The following is a 20,697-nucleotide window of genomic DNA, read 5'->3' on the forward strand; positions in this document are numbered from 1 at the left end:
CATATCATCATGCACTTCATTTAATGCAACAGTGCTAACAATGTCAATGATAATATGAATCAATCATGATGCAGGATAGCAAAACTTTTCCATCTTGTGGCAAGCAGAGGATTCAGATTCTTCTTAACCCTATTGTTGTATTTCTTTTAACTTTATTCCAAGTTAGTAATGAGAGAGTTAGTCTTTCTTACATTTTTTTTTTTTTTTTTTAAAGGAGTGAAAATTCTAAGTACAACTCTAATCCAAAACTAGCAATGTGTCCACAAGGCCCACCTCGGTGTGTGCATTGTATATCTATATATGCTGTCTATTTGTTTTATCAATTTATTTTAGGCCATGGTTCAAAATATAAATCAATACAAATTTCAGGTGCACCATACGATGAGAAACAGTAGTCATTGAACGCCCATAATTAAAAACTACCTAAGGTCCACTGTAATGTTTATTGATCATCCAACCATTTGATAAGGTTGCACAGACATGGATGAATGGAAAAACAAATATCAACTTGACTTAAAACTTTTGTGGCTCATAGAAGGTTTTTAATGGTCAATAATCACCATTTCCTATTATGTGGTCCACCTGAAATTTGTACCAGCTTCATCTGTTGCATTAGGTCCTAAAACAAGATCGAAACAGATGAACATCACGGATGTACGATGTGACCCTACGGTCAGGTCACGCCCACATCACTGCTTTTGGGGGTCGCAGCCAAGTCACAGTCCAAACATCTTTATGTTAAAATGACCATTAAAAAAAATAATAAAAAAATACTGTGGGTCATACGCCTGTACGTGCACCTGGTGCCGGACCGGCCGGATGCCTCCAGCACCCTACTGGATGCAATTCGTGTCTTGGTTGTGCAATCTTATTCCGGACTACTCTACAACACATTTAGTCAGCTCAGGTAACATCCGCGCTGTGGCCCACCCTGATGTGTGTGATATCTACTCCAATTGCACCACCCGATTGCTGACGTTACGTGATGAAATATCACCCAAATTGACGCAGGGATGAATGTGATCAGGTCGATCACCATCTTTCTCAAGGATAACTACTCCAAATCCACGGATCTTCTCCCATTGATCATTAAAAATGAATTTATAACTCTTTAAATAGGGATACGAAGCCTTGGAAGAAATTTCAGAGTTAAACTAAAACTAAAACTCTCCAAAATTCATAACTTACTATAAATAGTAAATTTATTATTTATAGTAAGTGTCCTATATGGCTTAACAACGTTATTCTCCTAAAATTTTTAAATACTTTTCATGATGTAAAGAACTCCTAAAGCCAAACAATGAAGAGTTATAATCAAATCAAAACTTATTAAAAATAGTAAAAACGGAAATAAACATGGTATTCGAACATCAATGCAATGGAATCTCACAAATTCAGCATGGGCAACCTGGCATATTCAGGTTGGTTGGCTAAAGTAGCTCGTCCTACCTCAAAATCAAATATGGTACGTCAAGTAACTCATTCCAGCTTGCGAAATATGCCTGTTTTAAGGTATTGATGGTCTTGATGACTTCTGCCTTATATCGGGTCTTCTCTAGTCCATCTTGGACATAAAAGTGTCCGTGACCCACTCTACATCACAAATCCAAAATTCAGGAGGGGTCAAAACCTCTGTAATAATATAAAATTATGCCTAAAACCTTGAAACCCAGGTTTTGCCCACTTGAGTGTTGGATAGCATATGAACAATACTGTCCCGTGAAAGTTTCTATGGTGATCATTCCCTTCCACATTGTTTCATTGGGTGTGGCCCACCAAAGTTTTGGATTAGCCTGATTTTTGGGCTCATGTCCTGAAAGAGGTATCACAAGTAAAGGATGGAGTGGATTTTACACAACACAGTAGCCCACTGAACTTGGTGTTGCAAGCTCTTCCCACCACAGGTGTTATAGCGCAAGGGTTGCAATGGGCCGGTCTGAGGTTGGCCTTCTTCCCAGCCCTAATCTCTTAAGGCCTGGCCTTTGCCCTAATTTAGCTGGAGAGACCTTACGTAAATGAAAGGTATATAAAATAGTCTAATGCAGGAACGAATTTGAATATCCTCCATCTATGACGAGTCCCATCATTTAAATAGTTTGGTTCATTGAAATATGAGTAGCATCGGGCACATCTTTAAACTATACATGTACTATGATTAGAACTGCTTATAGATGTCTTCAAAACATGCATTCTTTTTTATATAATGTTGATCCAGTTGATGATTGGACTGGACCATTTATCATTGGCCCAGTCCTGACCTGAACACCAGGCCTAGATTTCAAGTGTGGCTTGGGCTTGGCCTTCCGGCCATGTCTAAGGGCCCAAACCTAACTTTAGATGATTCCGGTCCCACAATCTCTCTACGCTGGAAATTGCGGGTGACTCTAAACTTTAATTAGGCTCATATTTACTTGTAACTTGATTGAATTTAGCATTTATTACTGGGAAAATTTGGTTAGTAATTAATATAAGATGTTGACTCTTTGGGCAAGTATTGACTCAAAAAACAAGGCTCTATGCATTGCGAAAACTCTATGGGCCCCACCATGATGTATTTTTTGCACGCTGTCTATTCATTTAGCTAGATTATTTTAAGGCAATCGCAAAAAATTGAGGCAAATCCAAATCTAAGTAGACCACACCACAAGAAGCAATGGGAATAATGATGCCTACAATTGAAGTCTGTGTAAGACCTACCATATATGATGTTTAATACTCGAGATCCAACCTGTTGCTAAGGTCACACAGACATGTATGAAGGGAAATCACAAATATCAACTTGATCCAAAACTTTGGTGGGCCCCAAGAAGTTCTCAATGTTAAGCATTCAATCCCCACTATCTTCTATACATGGTGTGGTCCACTTGAGCTTTACATTTGTCTCATTTTTGGACTCATGCCCTAAAATGATCTGAAAAATGAATGGACGGCATGGATATAACACATACATCATGGTGTGGGCCACACAATTATGGCTATCTGTTACCGTATCAAGTTTCGCCTGATTTTATAGGTGAAATTCTGCCTCCCTTGCTAACACATACATATGAATTACGGCCGATCAAACATACCCTTAGATGCAGCATATAGTACATTGCTTGTGAATGAGCCCCGGAAGAAGATATCTTTGTAGAGTACCGTTACATTGAGCATGGAGGCTCTAATAACGAGAGGTTGCTCAAATAAACATGGTAGGTCATAAAAAGGTTTCTCAGTAAGTCTCACATTTGATAAAAGTTAAAAGCAGTCTGAGAAGAGTGGTTATTGGAATTGAGGCAAAATCAGACATAAGAAATATATATATATATATATATATATATATATGTGTGTGTGTGTGTGTGTGTGTGTGTGTGTGTGTGTGTGTGTGTGTGTGTGTGTGTGTGTGTGTGTGTGTGTGGGAGAAAAAGGGGTGTGAATTCATGAAAAGCTTTTATTCATAACGTGGGCTTACCTTTGATTGTCCATCTCTTCCAAAACCACTTTAATTAAATGATTCTAGTCATTTGATCAATGGCTCCGAAAATTGATGATCCATCTATAGCAAGGTCTGCTAGATTGATGTAGAGCGGGTCGCGGACAGTTACATGGCCAAGATGGATCAGAAAAGGCCCGGTCGACGACAGAAGTGATCCAGACCATCGAACCTTAAATCGGGCGTATCTTGCAATCCAGAATGAGTTATCAGACGTAAAATATATGAATTTGGGGTAGAACGAGCTACTTTAGCCAACCAACCCCACTACGCTAGGTTTCTAAGCCAAATTTGTGAAATATCGTGAGATTGACGGTCGTTTCCCTATTTTAATTTCATTTTTACTATAAATAGTAAGTTTTAGTTTGATTATAACTCTTCATCCGTCGGGCTTTAGGAGTTGCGCCCAACGTGAAAAGAGCTTAGAATAATTAGGAGAACAGTTTGGTGAAGCCAAATAGGACACTTACTATTTTTGGCTGAAAACCTTGCGCACTAGTAGACATCACGACCGTCTATAAATAGTAAGTTTACTATTTATAGTAAGTCGCGGATTCTAGGAGTTCGAGTTGTAGTTTGATTCTAATTTCTTTCCCATTGCTTGGTGCCCCTATTTAAAAGGTTGTGAACTCGTTTTTATTCATCAATTAATCAATTTCGAATTTTTTAGAATTTATTTCTATTTTTTGCTTTCTTTCCTCATGGATTTGAGAAGTCTCTGTGAGTAGTCCAAAGAAGCTCCGTGGATTCGGAGTAGTTATCCTCATCACGTTCATCCCTGTGTCATAGATATTTAAAATGACAGAGATTTTTATTTATTTATTTATTTATTTTCGCAGAGGTAGGAGCACATCACCTGAAACTTTGTTGAAAATTGAAAAAACTACTATATTATCATTTGGGCGGGCACATATAGAACTGTTATACAATGAAAAAAGAGAGCATAATAGAAGAAGAATAAGAAAATAGGGCCAAGACAAGAATACTAACAGTTGCATGAAATGGCACCCGACAACCCTCTTCCATAGCTGCACAAAGACCCACTTGCCCGGCCCAGCAAAATCAGCAAGCTGGACCACAGGGACCAACGAGCAGCTCTACCTGATTCTCCAAAAAAAAAAAAAAAAACTGCCCGGGACATTCTCTTGAATCCAAAGCCTTCAGGGATCACATCAAGCAATAGTCCTCTTTCAAACACTCCACACCAGGAAAAGGCTGCTGCAATTATACACAAAACCAAAAAGGGCCACACCTTTCACGCAGGCCGGCACTATCACCAGGAGTAGCTGAGATGGCCAGATAGCAACTATGCTAAACTGAAAACAGGGCAGGAAGGGACATGATAATACTTGTAGGTACATCTGAATTTGGTTCTTGTTGTTGGGGTTGGAGGAATCGATTGCTTAATGAAGAATTGTGTAATCACACCATTTTAAATCGAGTATTGAATCCTTGTTTATAGGTTCAGGTGTCGAATCCATATCGACCAACCTGTAATTGGTCAGTACAAAAACACTCCAAAAAAAAAGGGATTGGGAGTGAATGCATGTGTAGGCTAATTTAAAATTCACCAATACAAGGACCCAAATCGAACCATAAGGTATTGGCGAAAGGAACATTATTAAATGGTTCATATTCAGGCAATTGCGCTGATTAATTGGATCATCCACTTATTGTGATCTTTGATCTTCCCATCCTTTAATTTCAGGTTTAATTCTTTGTGGTATATCATTTGCCTCTAAAAACATCATCTCTGTGATAATGTGACTATTTGAATGGTAAAAGACTCCCGTTCCGACCTACTCATTCACTCCCAAGTCAAGGCAGGACTTGCACAAGTTATGGCTGAAGCAGCCCGACTCACCCGAATCATGTCTGAATCAGGCTATCTACCTGGACTGGCCCATTGAGTCTGAGTTGGCTTGAACAAGTCGACATCGGATTCATCCTAATCTTAAAAGCATAAAAATTTGTAAAATAATGCAGACAATGTTAGCCCCTGTTTGATTTCCATATTATAATGTGAATGCATTGTAAACAATAGCTATCATTACTTACGCTTGTATTTACGGCTCTTGACTCAAGGTTGACATTGATGGTTCAATATTTTGATGCAAAACAGGGGGAAAAGATATTTTAGGTGCAAAAACTGTGAAGCCCATCATGATATATAGGTCATTTCCATGCCATCCATCCATTATGCCCGCTTATTTTAGGGCATGAGCCAAACAATGAGGCATATATAAAGCTCAAGTGAACCACACCACATTAAATAGTGGGAATTGAACGCTTACCATTGATACCGGCTTGGGGCTACAAAAGTTTTAGATCATGTTAATTTTTACGTTTTTCTTTTATCAATGTATGTATGATCTTATGCACACGATGACCAAAAAACATTAGTGTGGGCCCTGGGAAGGTATTAACTTTTAACAATTGAGATCTGATGGGACCACTGTTTCATATGGTGTGTTCCATTTGAGTTATGGATTTCCCTTATTTTTGGACGCATGCCAAAAAATGAGCTTGTGGAGTGGATGGACATCATGTATATAACATATTCAACATGGTTGGCCTTATAATTTGTGCATGTAGAAACACATGAAATTCAATTAAAATTTTGAGTTTTGCAGTAGTAAGTTCTCCACAAACTAAATAATTGTAAAAGGTAATGACTATTGAAAGAGCATTTATTGATAATTAGGAAAATCAAAAAGTCCCTTAGTATGTGATTGTCAAGAACGGTTGCATATGTATTCTAGAAATGGAGAAAAATAAGTTCTGATTTTAAAACTTCTACTCTTAATAAAATTTTCAGATTTTGCAAAATGGGACTCTTTTGTGGTACATAGAAAGCAGTATTTTCTCTAATATTTTAAACTGACTATCATAGCCTAACCTCGCATAACATGAACAACAAATCTATCGCATAAAAATAAGGAGAACAACAGCAAGCATACATCACAAACAGCAAACATATGTACATATATTCAAGTGTCCTAAATCCAAACACGGAGAAGAGAAATACCAAACACCATCCTTCTAATTTAGGGATGCTATGTGAAGGCCCATCTGCATACTCCAAACACAAGATCCCCCATGTGCAAACGTTTGACACGTGTACAAGATCCAGGCCGTTCATTCACCAGACATCATAGCGAAATGCCCACTAATCCCTAAGACCAAGCTGGCTCATTTTTATATTGGGCCACATGTGCTGAAACAAATAACCAACGCCTAAACTCAATGCACACGAGCGAGCACCAAATAAACGAGCCAGCCCCACTTTCAGGCTCAGGCAAACTCGCCACGAGGCCCACATGACGAACGGCCAGGATCTAGCAACCACATGATAGTTTTGCACGTGTGGGGGCCTTGTGCCCCTACTACTTGGATATGAACCCTCCAACCACAGCAGCAATGATAGCCGTTGGATCTCCAAGAATGGCCGAAACTATAACGCGGACAGCTCCACCAGCGATCTGACAGCACCTCCTCACCTTCCCACCTCTCCCTCTATGATGATTCACCATCATCCCTCTGAGGCTTGGAATCCTTGTTTGCATCTCTCTTACCTTGTTCTTATCTCCGTTCAGATACATAGCTTGCCAGCTCTCTACAAGCAGCTCCTTCACACATGACACATGAAGGTTATAGTTCTTGCACTCAGACCTGTAAGACCATCCTGGCCCCTTCCCACCACAACAATGGCAAGCGCTCGACAGCTTCATGCAAAGGTAGAGGTTGCGTTCTCCATCGTCGAGTGTCTGTGGGAGGTTGGCACAACATGGGTGCAGGTCGAATCCGCACCGATTGCAGTGATACACGAACCCCTGAACATCTTTGCTGCACGCATCACAGATACGCATCACGGTGCCAGGAGGCTTCTTGTAGAAGCGGAAGTCGCATTTCTTGTAGAATGGATGAGATATCGCCGGCGGTGCGAGTGCACATGCTTTGTGCAGGTCGAACTCGCAGGCATCGCATTTGTATTTGAGGCCGATGCCGGCTTCCTTACACCCATCGCAGCTGAATGGTTTCTCGGTGTACTCGATCTTGAGTCTGTGTTGGGGGTGAATGGGGTGAGAGACTTCTCTGTCCAGCTTCATGGGTTCTCTCTCTCTTGGGTTTAATGGTTTGTAATGTTGTTCTTGTTTTAGAAGGGAGAATGTGATTTAAATGGAAGTGAAGAGATTAGGAAAGGCTTGTTTGATTTTCTTTATCTTTATCTCTTTTTTTTTTGAAATAGTGAAAGTTGTTTGGAACATTGTTCTCTAAGCATCTGCTTTGCTTAATTGTACAAGAAGAGAATAACTTGGGTGGATGTATGGGAGCAATAAACAAGTTGGGGTTGAGTATCAAGAAAGCATTTGATGGAATCTAATACCAAAGGAGGTTGATTAGGGTATTGTTTGGCATGGCTGATTTGATTTGCTTTTATTCACAGCTCAGTGAAACTACACACTTCATCTTTAGATTTGAGGTGAAGCTACAAAGCTTCATTTGAGATGAGAAGGAAGGAGATTACCATAAGCTTCATTAATTATATTTTACGCACGTAAAAGCTAGATAAAACCTGTAGCCTTTATCATAAGCTAGGATCAAGACCCGTTACGATTTGATGTTGTCTGCCTGTTTGGATGATAATAAAAAATCATTCCAAGTCAATTCTATTGAACGAATACGGCCAAGGGCATCCTTGCCTGTTAGAAAGTCGATCTATGGTTCAAATTGACCCCTAGCATTGCCCACCTGAGGAAAAATGCACCTAATGGACGGTTTTGATTCCACGCATTTTGAATGTATTAGCATGTGTAGCAGGCTGACCTTGTACAAATATAATACATTGTCTCAAAAAATTTCCATTAATCCATAAAAAAAAAGTTGCTCACAGTAGCTGTTACACACTGTAGAAGGATGTCCGCATGTAGAGGCAACAAGGAAGTAGGCCATGGGCGGGTGCCACATGAGAATATGGTTATATAAGAAATCTAAGAAATTGGGCCCAGATCAAGCTGAGCCACTAGCTATATGCTCAGCCGAACATGCTATATACGTCTTAGCTAAGCCATCCTGCCTTCAGGAAATCAAACTCAGGCCTGATATGTTTGCCTGTGAGTCATCGGCAAAACGAAAACCTGGCTGAGACAGGGGACAGGCAATGTGGCTCAGGCCGGGCTGGCCTGGTCAAGCTGCAGCCTTGAGAATATTTTCAGGATAAAAGAACAAACACGAAATGTGGACTGAGTTACATAGCTGGCTCTCCTTTCCCTTTTCCTTTACTTTGTTCAGGTGAATAAAGTCCTTGGCATGGATTAATTCCTCTACAGTCGAATAACAAATGCTTCAGATTTCTGGGATTATGTTCGTATCCAAAAAGCACAAAAAGGAAAATCAAAAGAGAAAGTAACATCCTGGATTTATCTGGAAGATATCCAAAGGAAAAAATATGAGTCGAATTACCTTTTCTTTAGCTTAAAATTACCAATGGCGTCTTTAATTAATCGTTGCTTTGCTAATGTATGCAGTTAGGACCAGTTTGGCTGTACCACTAAATTTGAATTTGCTGCCGGGTGAAAAGATGAACTAGTTGCATCCCACCATGATGTGTGCATGACATGCAATCTGTCCATCAATCATGTGGGTCCCCTTGTGTTCTCCTTGGCGCCCAAAGAGCAGGCCCATACCAAACTCAGGTGAGCCTGAAGCCTCTAAAATTATGTGATGTGGCCCACTTGAGTTTTGGAATGGCCTTCTATTGATCCTGGTGGGCTGCATGGATCAGATGGCAAAACATTGACGATGACCCCACACACAATCTGGAGGGTTTTTAATGGCGCAAGTCCCCATCCCAACTGTTCCTTGTGGCATGGCCCACCTGAGTCTGATTTTTTCGCAGCAAGGGCAAGATGAAGGGTTGGTCATGATGGATGGACTTGATGGCATGCACGCATCATGGTCCGTCCATCATGTGCATCCTCTCTAGTCACTAACAAATCATAACAACTTTGAATACAAATTCTTTGTGCTATTCACAAAGTTCTCCATCAGCAACATCGAGCGTTACATGTTGTAATTTCAATCCAAATCATGGGCTATCTTAGCCGTTCTTTACCAAAGGTTACAGCTACAAATCACTAGCTTCTACATAACTCCTTGCCATTTTCTTTTGTATGGAAAAGTGATTAAAGAGGTCTCTGTTTGTAAGAATGTTTTAAAAATGGTAAAATGTGGTATGAGGGGAATCATATTTACTACTTTCATAAGTGATTGAGCATCCAATTCCCACAACTTACCTTAAGAGATAAGGTTCTGCTATCAGTGGAATCTTAAAAGAGAATGGATGGGATTTGTATCAGATTAAGACTAACCACATTGGTTATTTTAAACTCACATTTATGGGTGTGTAAAACAAGCTTTTCTTATGGACAATTATCTATTGATATCGTTATTTCAAATCCAATTCTGAATTCATGTTGGAATTCCCACATATCCATCCATGGAGAGTAGGAGATTGGGATAATGCATGTGTCCAAAAGCAAGATGGTATTGCATTGCACGTGCAATTTAATCAAGAGGAAATGACAAAAATTAATGGTATGTTTTGGTTGCATCAAATTACATGAAATATCATGATATTTGGTACAACCAAACACACCCTAAGGTAAATTTTATTATTAAAAGAAAGCATCGAATTCACAATACAAGGATTGGGGGTATCACAACGGCAAACTCCAAGACCAAACAGCTAAACTGAAGGACAACAACCACATAGAAAAAGATAATCATTAACTCAGGAATTGGAATTTGGAGTATAAGGCTTTTGGTTTTTGTTCCCGAGCCTTGTATACACTGCCGTCACACTATGGGAGCTGGCCATACCTGAAGTCGTGACCTTAACTGCAAGGACGGGGATGCCAAAGGCGGGGAACCAAAGGAGTATTTGTGATGAAAACGACAATTCAACTTCTTTATTTCTAGATAGATAATTTATTTTTTTTCATTTTTTTTTCATTTTTACTTTGAACTTTGCATTGAAAGAGCATATTCAAGTTTTGGTCTATCATGCTAAGGGATGTCTGCCTACAAATTCGTATTCGGATTCTTTGGAAAGAGCCTTGATAGATATCCTTGGATCATGCTTCATTGCTCGGTTGACATGGAATAATACCAATGATTATGAATAAAAAATAAAAAAATGACTCATTTTATATTAAGCTCCAACTTCCTTGAACCAAATGACCACACTATGCTGCTAATATACTTATCTACTAATAGCTAAGAAAGCAAATCTTGTTGGATATGGTCCATCCTCATATGTGAGCCACTCACCTTTAGATGGGTGGAGTACTTGAGTCACGTTTCTTATATTTTTCATGTGTATCTATGTCTCTATGCATGTGTGTCTACATATATGTTGTCTCTACATGTACGTGAGGTTCTTACACGAGAAGAATGAGAGAGTTGTAGAGAGGTGTGTGTGAAAAAAGAAAAGAAACTCTAGAGAGATTCATTTTTCTTCTTGCATCAAGAGAGACTTAAGAAAGGGGTTTGGACACATGAGAAGAAGATCCTCAAGCAAGGTTTGAAAGATCGGTTGTAGTCCCTAAATATTATATAGTAGTTTCTTCTTTGACGGCCTTGTATTTTTTCTTTTTCGGATTGAAAAGATTTTCCATGTAGAATTGGTGTGCATCTCTCTCTCTCTCTCTCTCTCTCTCTCTCTCTCTCTCTCTCTCTCTCTCTCTCTCTCTCTCTCTCTCTCTCTCTGATTTATGGGTTTGTTTGCACAATGCACACTATATGTTTGTAGAAATTCCTAAATAGCTTACAAAGAGGGAAGAGTTCCGCATCCTTCCAACAGATCTTGGCATTCCGAATCAAGTGAATTTCATAGAGCATGTAGCACTTGAAATTGTAATTAACCCAACTTGAAAGTAACATAATTGCATTTTGAGTTCAATGTCCTTTGATATAAGACAGTAACAAAGGAAATTACAATTTGGTTATATCCACTCCATAAGGCTAACAATCACAATTCAATTCAATAGTGCTCCCAAACGCACACTAATTTATAAGTTTGTCACTTGAGCTCAGTCAAAACAACAAGGAAAATATCCCTAGTGTTAGGGTGAGGAAATTCAGGACTTCTCACATGGACTGAACTCGTGGAATGCGCATATCTCATAGATTGATCACTACACCATATTCATAGAAGGTAGGAGTAAAACTGGGACCAGTTAAAAAAATCCAACTAATTCGATGAATCCTTTCCATCCAAACAGTGTCGTTCAAGCTGACAGCACAAAACAGTAGGTTAAGGGCAGCAAGAAACTGATTTTTATGATTATTTGAATGGTTTGGATTCTTAAACTGTTTTCCATCTGCAAGTAAAGCCTGCTACTGTATGGGCTGTACTGATCGGTTTCTCACCATGCGACTAGAATTGTCCATCCTCTTCCTATCTCTCCAAATCAAATGTCACTGTTAAATCTGCCTGGAAACAATCCTGACCACCAATGAAATTCAACCCAATTCCATCGACTGGCATACAGTCATCGTTCTCTTCTTCGTTCTCCAGCCAACCTTGTCTTCCAAAACCAGAAATGAGAATGAGCTCTTGAGCCACCTCCTTCATGGTTGGCCTTTTATCCCCTCTTATAAGCAGGCATTTCCTCGCCAGTTCTGAAACCGCCCTCAGTTGCTCAACTGTGCCTTCTCTCAACAAATTATCATCTAAGAAATCCGAAAAATCCTTCCTCTTCAATGACGACAAGAAATACATAGCAAGATTGCTATCTTCTCTTGATCTCTCGAAAGAAACGGGCTTTTGACCTGTCAAGAGCTCAACAAGAACTACACCGAAGCTATAAACATCGCTCTTTGCCGTCAACTGGCTTGTTTGGAAGTACTCGGGATCCAAGTAACCTAAGGTCCCTTGAACCAATGTTGGAATCTGCGTTTGATCCAATGGGACCAACCTCGAAATCCCAAAGTCAGAAACTTTTGCAGTGTAATTTTCATCTAGGAGTATGTTCGAAGACTTCACGTCCCTGTGGAAGACGGGCATCGAAGCAGCGGAGTGAAGATATGCAAGAGCTTCTGCAGTCTCAATTGCAATCCTCAGACGGTTCAGCCATGAGATTCGGGTCATGGAAAACTTTTCATGGATATGTCTATGGAGGGTGCCATTGGAGATGAACTCATAGACCAACATTGGGACTTCGGTCTCTAAGCAACAGCCCAAGAGCTTGACCACATTGCGATGATTGATTTGGGTTAGGATTACAACTTCATTGATGAATTGATCGACCTGGTTCTGATCAATCACTTTGGATTTCTTAATGGCGACCGTGGTTCCGTCTTCGAGAATTCCTTTATACACTGTTCCATATCCACCCGTCCCGAGGATTCTACTCTCGTCGTAGTTCTGAGTTGCTTGTTTGAGCTCTTCATATGAGAAGATTCTGGTGCAATCAGTACCCTCACGATTAGACACTTGTTGTTTCAATAGTAGCCCTCCATTCTGGCGAAAATATTGCTCCTTCAGCTTGATTAGCGTCCGTTTCTTAAGAGCGCAATAAAACCATAAGCTACATAGTAGCATCAGTCCAAAACCCAAACATATCCCTGCACACAGAGTAAAACACCAAAGAAAGGAGACTTGGTTAGACAAGAATTCATGGGTTTGCCACTAGAAGGCTGGTTTGATCATATAAATTTCAACAGCAGGATATCCTTGCCCGGCAGGGAGTATAGGAAGGATCAAGTGCCAGCCAAATACAAGAAGCCACTTATGCGATTTCGAGATGACTATGGTCCTATCTTAATCTGGTGGTTGCACCAGGTAGTCACATTTGACAACTGGGGGTGGCCCACCCACATCTTCAAACTTGAAAATCATGTGACCAACCCTTGAACGGTCATGATGTGGTGGTTTTTTTCTTTCTTTCTTGCTTCACCATACCTATAATAGCTTCAATAACTTGGAATATCTTTCTGCATCCAGACCCATGTCTTGTGCCATCTCCAGTGCTACCAAATGGGCATAAGCATCTGTAGCCAGGAACTTCATTGTGACAGCGAGCATCAGGCACACAAGGACCTGTCTCTGAACCCAAGCATTCATCTATATCTGCAATCAAAAGCTTAAAAAAAACTCAAAAACTCTATTTAGATAAATTCATATTATAGCGATTGGACTAGCCTTCTTCTAGTATGCATTTGGAATCTTCGATTCAGTTGAATTGCAATAATCCGACTAAACAATGAGTAAATATCCAAAGTGGGTCCTAGCACCACCTCATTATGATGAGGAAGCCGCCTCAAATTCACAATTCCTATCATTTCAAATCCAACTCTCCCAGATTAGCAATTCCTATCATTTCAAATACCAACTCCAAACAAATGGAATTTAAATAAGAAGATGGTTGCCATTTTTAAATTAAAATCGTGTCATGCAGTCGAGCCATGCTACTCTAATAATTCCTTTATAATAAACTGAATTTATTCCAGTTCAGTTCAATTGAGCATCCAAACACATCCAAGTTGTTATCTTCATCAATAGAATTAAGTGATTACTTGTGAGAAAACAGAAAAAGAAAACAACGATGCAGAAAATTTCACATACCTTGGCAACCCTTTGATCCATTTAGGTAGGGATTCCCAGCATACCCATCCGAGCAATTGCAGAGATACCCAAAACCTAAAATTGACTCAAAACAGAAACTATTTTTGCCACATATGTTTAAACTTGTATTCGAACAGTTAGCGTCACCGATAGCCCATTCCAATTTCATAGCAATATCTGCAGTCCTTAGAAAGTCCCTTAGATCTGGTTCCATGAAAATGAAGTTTCTTCTTTCCACCACAAAAGCATAACTACAGTTATTAAAACTCGAAACCTTCGTGTAGCCAAACATGTTACTCGAGCCTAGGCCAAGATATCTAGTCCCCTTTGGAATAGCCAATTCACAGCATCCCACACCCGAGCAAGAGCCGTTTGTGACGCTGTTCCGTGTGGAGCAAAGCGACACACACCCACTCGCAAACATGTCATTGTCAGCGATCACCGCAACTGTATCGCAGCCAACTGCCATAAAGCTGTTGTCATCGGATATGCTGAAAGGACCATCTTCTGGTAATGAGACATGGGTGAGTGTACGGTTTTGATTGGCACAATCTGTGGCCATGTAATGGGTTGAGTTAGCGCGTAACCCACCATTGTAGACACTCAAGACTTGAAGATGGGTCTTGGCAAGGAATGGCATTGGAGTCTGACTCTGGAGGTTGCAAGAAACTTCGAAACCCGAATGGAAACAACCGTTGCCTATACCGAAAGGGTAGTGTATTTCGACAGTGCCGCATTTCTGTGGGCACTCTTGAGTGGTGTTTTGGGATGTGGAGAGGGGAAGAAGCAAAATCCATAGTAAGAAAGAGGAGAAGAAATATAATGCCATGGTGATCTACAGAAATCAAGTGTTTTTTAATACCGATATCGGATTTTCTTGGGAAGAACTACAATATTCTCTTATAATTTCTGCAATGAAAATGAAAATCCCAGCAATTTGGATTTTCTCCATCTTTCTTCTCTATGATCTGATTTCGTTTGGTTGTATTTCCTCTTTGGATGCTTGAAGAGGCGCGATCTGTTGCACCCAGCCTTCAAGGCTTCAACACAGGGGAGTCATTTGATACTCTGGCAGAGTATCATGCTTGATATTCAGTCACCCAGACATTATACACATGGCATACATTAACTCCAATTAAACCGACTAAACTTCTGAACCCTCATTAGATAAGTCAACGTCCCAAAATCAAATTGGTTGAATAACTCTAACCTCTGATTTGTAGACACTCTTTCATTTTTCAATTTTAACTGTCAAATAAACATCAACCAATCCAATGGTCCATTACTGAAATAAGCATAGTTTCATATTCACGATACACCTCAAATGGGAACTATGATCTAATTAATTTAATTTCAGTTACTTGTATTGCTGCATCTGCAATTTCTGAGTAATTTACAAGTGCCTGTGTATCATCCATCACAATCCACCGGAGTATCAAAGTTTTACTCAACAGATTTGAATTTAGCAAAACCGTCTCAAGCAACGGTCAATCTGACTTTGACTTCTAGTGCCTTTGACTTGTCAACGTCTAGTTGAAAAGGCTGCTGTTTTGGCGAGCGGACGGGCGCCTTGGTATGACGGACGTTATAACGGTATTAAAAAAAAATTCAAATAATAATAACATTAAAAAACTATAACATCCAATGTAACCGCGGTTACGAAGGAGAGATGACATAGTACGCGACGCACTATACAATGACTGTATATCGACTTTTCAATTTTTATAAGTAGGGCCCATGGTTTAGCGATCCAAACCGTTGATATGATGGGCCCCACTTTGAATGTCCCATGCGCTAAAGAACTCCTAGATAGGAATCCAAATCCTCAATCAATGTCCATAAAATACAAGTTTGAGAAAGAAAATACAACAAAGGTCCATATTTAACCATAAACGGAGAGAGATTCCAAGCAAAGGATTTCACAGTTAGTAAACACAAAATTTGGTGTGTGGGGCCTACATGGTTTGACCCGTTATATCAATGGTCTGGATCACTAAACCACTGGCCCACTTATACGAACTGCAAACTCGAGCAAACTGTAGATATGCTTGGTTGGAGCATTGTAATATACGTCTTTTATTTGTGCATACATGCAAGCCAATCAAGACCACCCAAAATGGAGGGACCAATTATCCTGTCTGATTCGTGGCCACTAAATGGACGGTTAAAACAAACAATTGGCAGCTTCCATTCAACTGGTAAAATCAGATGGTGAAGATCATCCAATAGAATTCCTATTCTCAAATGGGGCCCACAATCAGTACCATCTGGACTCACAAACATGCATGCCGTGGTGTGCATATACGTTTCATTGATGGGTGGGCCATCATTTGATAAATGGTGATAAATGCACTTCACAATCCATCTCTCTTAGAAATTATTCTATAAAACAAAAGGATTAACCAAGAATCCAACCTTAGTCTATTCCAATATGAGCTTTGTGCATATCGACACCAGCATTATTTATATTTATTTTTAGTATCAGGGAGAAATGCTCCAATTATAAGTTATAGTGCTCCTAATTGCATTGGTCCATTTGGACAGTCCAATCGATCAATCTGAACGGTCTATTTAAGTCTAGAGTACATACTTTTGTGCAAATGATCTTGACCATTCATATTAAAGGCTATTGATAAAATGGTTAATGTTTGTTTAATTGGTGCGATCTTCACATCTTAGCCCATGAAATGTGTATTGGACCTGATGAACAGTCTAGATCAATGGATTGGAGTATTTAAGTATCCAAATGCAAACTAGTAGAAGAGTAACTCATGGTGGTATTCTGAGAGCACTGGATTCTTTCTGTATTATATCATACATGCAAAGCATTGAAAAAACCAAACGAACGCAAGAAGCTGCTCTGTTATAAAAAAACCAAACAAACGCAAGAAGCTGCTCTGTTATGGCTTTCTCTGCAACATTCCCTTCCATTCAATTTCTAATCACATCCTATCTTGCTATCTTAATATCAGGCAATCTTATTAGCAATCTGAGGCCAGGCTGCCCCAAAAGATGTGGCGACATCAAGATCGCATATCCGTTCGGAATCAGAGACAGATGTTTCCTCCCTGGTTTTGAAGTCACTTGCAACCAAAGCATTCCCTTGTTAACCAACTCCCAACTCCAAATTCTCGAGATTTCTCCAGGCCAACTACGCGTCGATTCCACCCCATTCATTTCCACATGCCACCACTTGCCAAACTCAAGCTGCCAAACTCATGCTCTAATATATTTGCCGCGCCCTTACACGTTTCCTGCTGGCTCGAACAAGTTCATTGTCGTGGGTTGTGATGTGTGGGTAACCATCTTCCAAGGCGATTTGGCTGGCTCGTCATGCTACTCGGCATGCCGTGCAAGGGAAAACATCGTTAATGGTTCTTGCACCGGGAACGGTTGTTGTGAGATGGAATTGACAATGGACTCTAACAGTCTCTTCATGTTTCTCACTGCCGGAAATGAGAGTTCAGTGAGTTATGGTAGGAGTGCTTATGGGTTTGTCGCTGAGGACAGAAGCTACAATTTCAGTGAGTCGGATCTTCGGGAATTCAATAGGAATACGATTATGAAGCTCGAATGGGCTGTTGGAGAAGGCATATGCTCCAGAGCAAAAGAGTCAAATTCCTATTTCTGTGGAGAGAACAGCCACTGTATCGAATCGAATAGAAGATATGGCTACCTCTGCGATTGTCTTCCTGGGTATGAAGGGAATCCTTACCTCAATGGCGTTCACGGATGCCAAGGTTATTGATGCTCTACAATCTCAGTTTTTCTGTTCATGTTCATTTCCTTCTTCCTCATCGAAATATGGTAGGCTGGATATTTTAAATCTGTCTCATGGTTGATGGAAGATACTCTGAAATCTCCCCCCAAATTGCAGTTGTCCATTTTTATCAGATGGCTAGGGTTAATTGATATGTCAGATACTGGGGCATGGACCATCCCATGGAGGGGAACATGGGATCAATGGTGTAGATTACTGGAAGGTGGGACCCACACATTCCATTTTTTTAAAAAGATCAGGCATCAAGTGGTAGCTACACCTGCATATTGTGTCCAATGCATGATGCAACCAATCCGAATTGACTCGTACTCAGTCGAGACCGATCAGGTTTGGCGACACGGATCAGCATTGAAATATGGGGTGACTCGGCCCCATTAGGACGAGTCATGCCCGGCTCGGTAGAGTCACAACTCAACTCAAGACCGTACGAATCAGTCCAAGTTGGCCATGTCTTAAATCTTGGTTCCATGTGAGACTTCTAACTAATGGGTGTTTTTAACTTGGCTTGCAGATGTGAACAAAGGTAGGAGGAACCATTCATCTGCACCAGAAGCTATATGCGAGAACAGAGTTCATAGTTTTGTTTGTGCCTCTCCAGATGGGTCTGTAGGCAATTGTTCTCAACATGGAACTGGATTCAACAAGGGATCTCAACCTTCCCGTGCCATCCTAGGTTAGATATCCATTCTTTTGTATTAATCATTACAATGAGAAATTAACCAAGGAATTTGAATTATTATTTTTTTCTTCTTTAGACTCAATGCACTCTTTGTGGACTGCCATTCTTAAAATGGTAATAACCCATAACTCCTATGAGTGGTGAATGCCCGAACCAGACTGACTGTTAGGCCACCTCTATTGGATGGGCCAATGGTTAAGAATTGCAGCAATCAGGTTTTTTCTATTCATTCGATCTATAGGCTCTCTGCTCTAAACTTTTCTTGACTGTCCAAAAATCTGTGATTGATCAGAATGTTGTGGAATGCATATTTTGGGTCATGGCTCATCCAAGAGGTGGTTGTGTTGGCCACCAAAGCAGTCAATTGTACCCATGGATTTTGAGTCCCTAGCTCAATGGTAGACAGGGTATGTTTCAAATCATAGGTTACCAAATTCCAGTCTCCATCTTTTATACGGATTCATAAGCAAATGTTTCCACTCAGCACCACTGCATTCATGAATTTAAGATTTTGGTGGTTCCAAACTTCTAACACTTGTGTTTCTTACCTTTCCGGCATCTTCTCTTGTTCTCATTGCAGCAACCTTCCTGATCATTGGGTTGTTGATCACATGTTTCAGTTTGTTGTATCGGGTTCGAAGGAAGAGAAACATCACGAAACTAAAAGCCAAGTACTTCTGTAAAAATGGAGGCCTTCAGTTACAACAATTTTCCTGTTCCCGCAGAGGCCCTACTATGAAATATGCCAAGATCTTCTCCGCTCGAGAGCTCGAGAAGGCAACCAACAATTATGATGGCATTAGAATCCTAGGCAGTGGCCGCCGAGGCACTGTCTACAAGGGAACCCTGGAGGATGGCTCAATAGTTGCAGTAAAAAAATCACAAGAGGTGGCCCCAAGCGAAGTTGATCGATTCATAAATGAGCTCATCATACTGACCCAAGTTGATCACAAGAATATCGTCAAGCTCTTGGGCTGTTGCTTGGAGACCCAAGTCCCTTTCCTAGTCTATGAGTTCATCTCCAGGCATACTTTATACCAAGAACTCCATGGAGATGGTAATGATTCAACTCCACTTCCATGGAAAAACCGCCTCCGGATAGCTACTGAGATTGCTGGGGCTCTTTCACACCTACACTCATTCGCATCCATGCCAATATTGCACAGAGACATCAGGTCATCCAATATACTACTAGACAAGAATTACACTGCCAAGCTTGCTAACGTTGGATTTTCTAAACTTGACCTACTTGATAAAAACTGGGTTTCAAATGTGTTGAAAGAAACGCTACTGTACTTGGATCCTGAGTACTTCAAAACGGGAAAGTTAACGGAGAAGAGTGATGTATATAGCTTTGGAGTGGTTCTGGTGGAGCTCTTGTCCGGGCAAACGCCCACTCAAGGTCGGATGAAGCGAGATCACAAAAGCCTGGTGGTTCACTTTCTATCATGTGTTGAAAGAGGGAATTTTTTCATGATCCTAGATCATGGATTACTAAGAGAGGACAGAATGGAGGACCTGCAAGCAGCAGTGGAGATTGCTCAAAGATGCCTGAGTCTGAAAGGAGAAGAAAGGCCAACAATGAAAGAGGTGGTGCAGGAGCTGATGAAGTATTAAGTTGCCAAAACCCAGCTCTTGCAAGAAGTGCTGTAATAATTTTTATCTAAGATGGGTATGTTGTGTATTATTACTAGAGCTTATAATTTTTGAGAATTTCTAATAGTTTATGCTGCAATTCTGTCAGTTCAAATTATAAAGTATTTTGTATAAGAAAGAAGAAGTTTCCTAAAATAGGTCCTGACGTATTGTTATGAGATACGTTTCTGTGGTCGTGTTTTCATGATCCAAACCATTTATGGGGATGAGAGGGAGAGAGAGAGAGAGAGAGAGAGAGAGAGAGAGATCAAAGTGGAATTTCAACCATTTAATCATGTAATTCTTGCCATTTTAATATGGACCTCTCCTTGTGTAGTGTTCTGTATGGCATTGTTTGAAAGTTGGGATTCTCCAATCTTGAATATTTTCAAGGCTCCAACCATTATGTTTCAAACCCATATTGCAACATGCTGGATGGGATTAGTTCATAAGTACCCATCTAACCATTAAAGGAATTTGCGGAGATCTAGGATGTAGAA

The 20,697-nt window shown here is 40.2% G+C and overlaps 5 protein-coding genes across 5 annotated transcripts; 2 read left to right on the forward strand and 3 right to left on the reverse strand.

The window, feature by feature from the left end:
• Positions 1-6,382: 6,382 nt before the first annotated feature.
• On the reverse strand, positions 6,383-7,694 carry LOC131218825 (protein VACUOLELESS GAMETOPHYTES-like). Its single transcript, XM_058213663.1, has one exon. It carries the CDS (start codon positions 7,579-7,581, stop codon positions 6,859-6,861), a length of 723 nt encoding a protein of 240 aa, XP_058069646.1. The 5' UTR covers positions 7,582-7,694; the 3' UTR covers positions 6,383-6,858.
• Positions 7,695-11,445: 3,751 nt separating this feature from the next.
• LOC131218832 (wall-associated receptor kinase-like 1) lies at positions 11,446-13,808 on the reverse strand. The gene is made up of 2 exons (XM_058213676.1): positions 13,440-13,808; positions 11,446-13,102 (listed from the first exon to the last, which is right to left on the reverse strand). Exon 2 carries the CDS (start codon positions 13,077-13,079, stop codon positions 11,934-11,936), a length of 1,146 nt encoding a protein of 381 aa, XP_058069659.1. The 5' UTR covers positions 13,080-13,102; positions 13,440-13,808; the 3' UTR covers positions 11,446-11,933.
• A 103-nt stretch (positions 13,809-13,911) lies between these two features.
• Positions 13,912-15,302, reverse strand: LOC131218839 (wall-associated receptor kinase 2-like). The gene has a single exon (XM_058213689.1). It carries the CDS (start codon positions 14,929-14,931, stop codon positions 14,095-14,097), a length of 837 nt encoding a protein of 278 aa, XP_058069672.1. The 5' UTR covers positions 14,932-15,302; the 3' UTR covers positions 13,912-14,094.
• Positions 15,303-17,004: 1,702 nt separating this feature from the next.
• LOC131249593 (wall-associated receptor kinase 5-like) lies at positions 17,005-18,561 on the forward strand. The gene is made up of 2 exons (XM_058250396.1): positions 17,005-17,842; positions 18,395-18,561. Exons 1-2 carry the CDS (start codon positions 17,005-17,007, stop codon positions 18,559-18,561), a joined length of 1,005 nt encoding a protein of 334 aa, XP_058106379.1.
• A 709-nt stretch (positions 18,562-19,270) lies between these two features.
• On the forward strand, positions 19,271-20,428 carry LOC131220261 (wall-associated receptor kinase 2-like). Its single transcript, XM_058215238.1, has one exon. It carries the CDS (start codon positions 19,298-19,300, stop codon positions 20,177-20,179), a length of 882 nt encoding a protein of 293 aa, XP_058071221.1. The 5' UTR covers positions 19,271-19,297; the 3' UTR covers positions 20,180-20,428.
• The last annotated feature ends 269 nt before the right edge of the window (positions 20,429-20,697 follow it).

Source organism: Magnolia sinica, chromosome 1 (genome assembly GCF_029962835.1).
Source record: "Magnolia sinica isolate HGM2019 chromosome 1, MsV1, whole genome shotgun sequence".
NCBI lineage: Eukaryota > Viridiplantae > Streptophyta > Magnoliopsida > Magnoliales > Magnoliaceae > Magnolia > Magnolia sinica.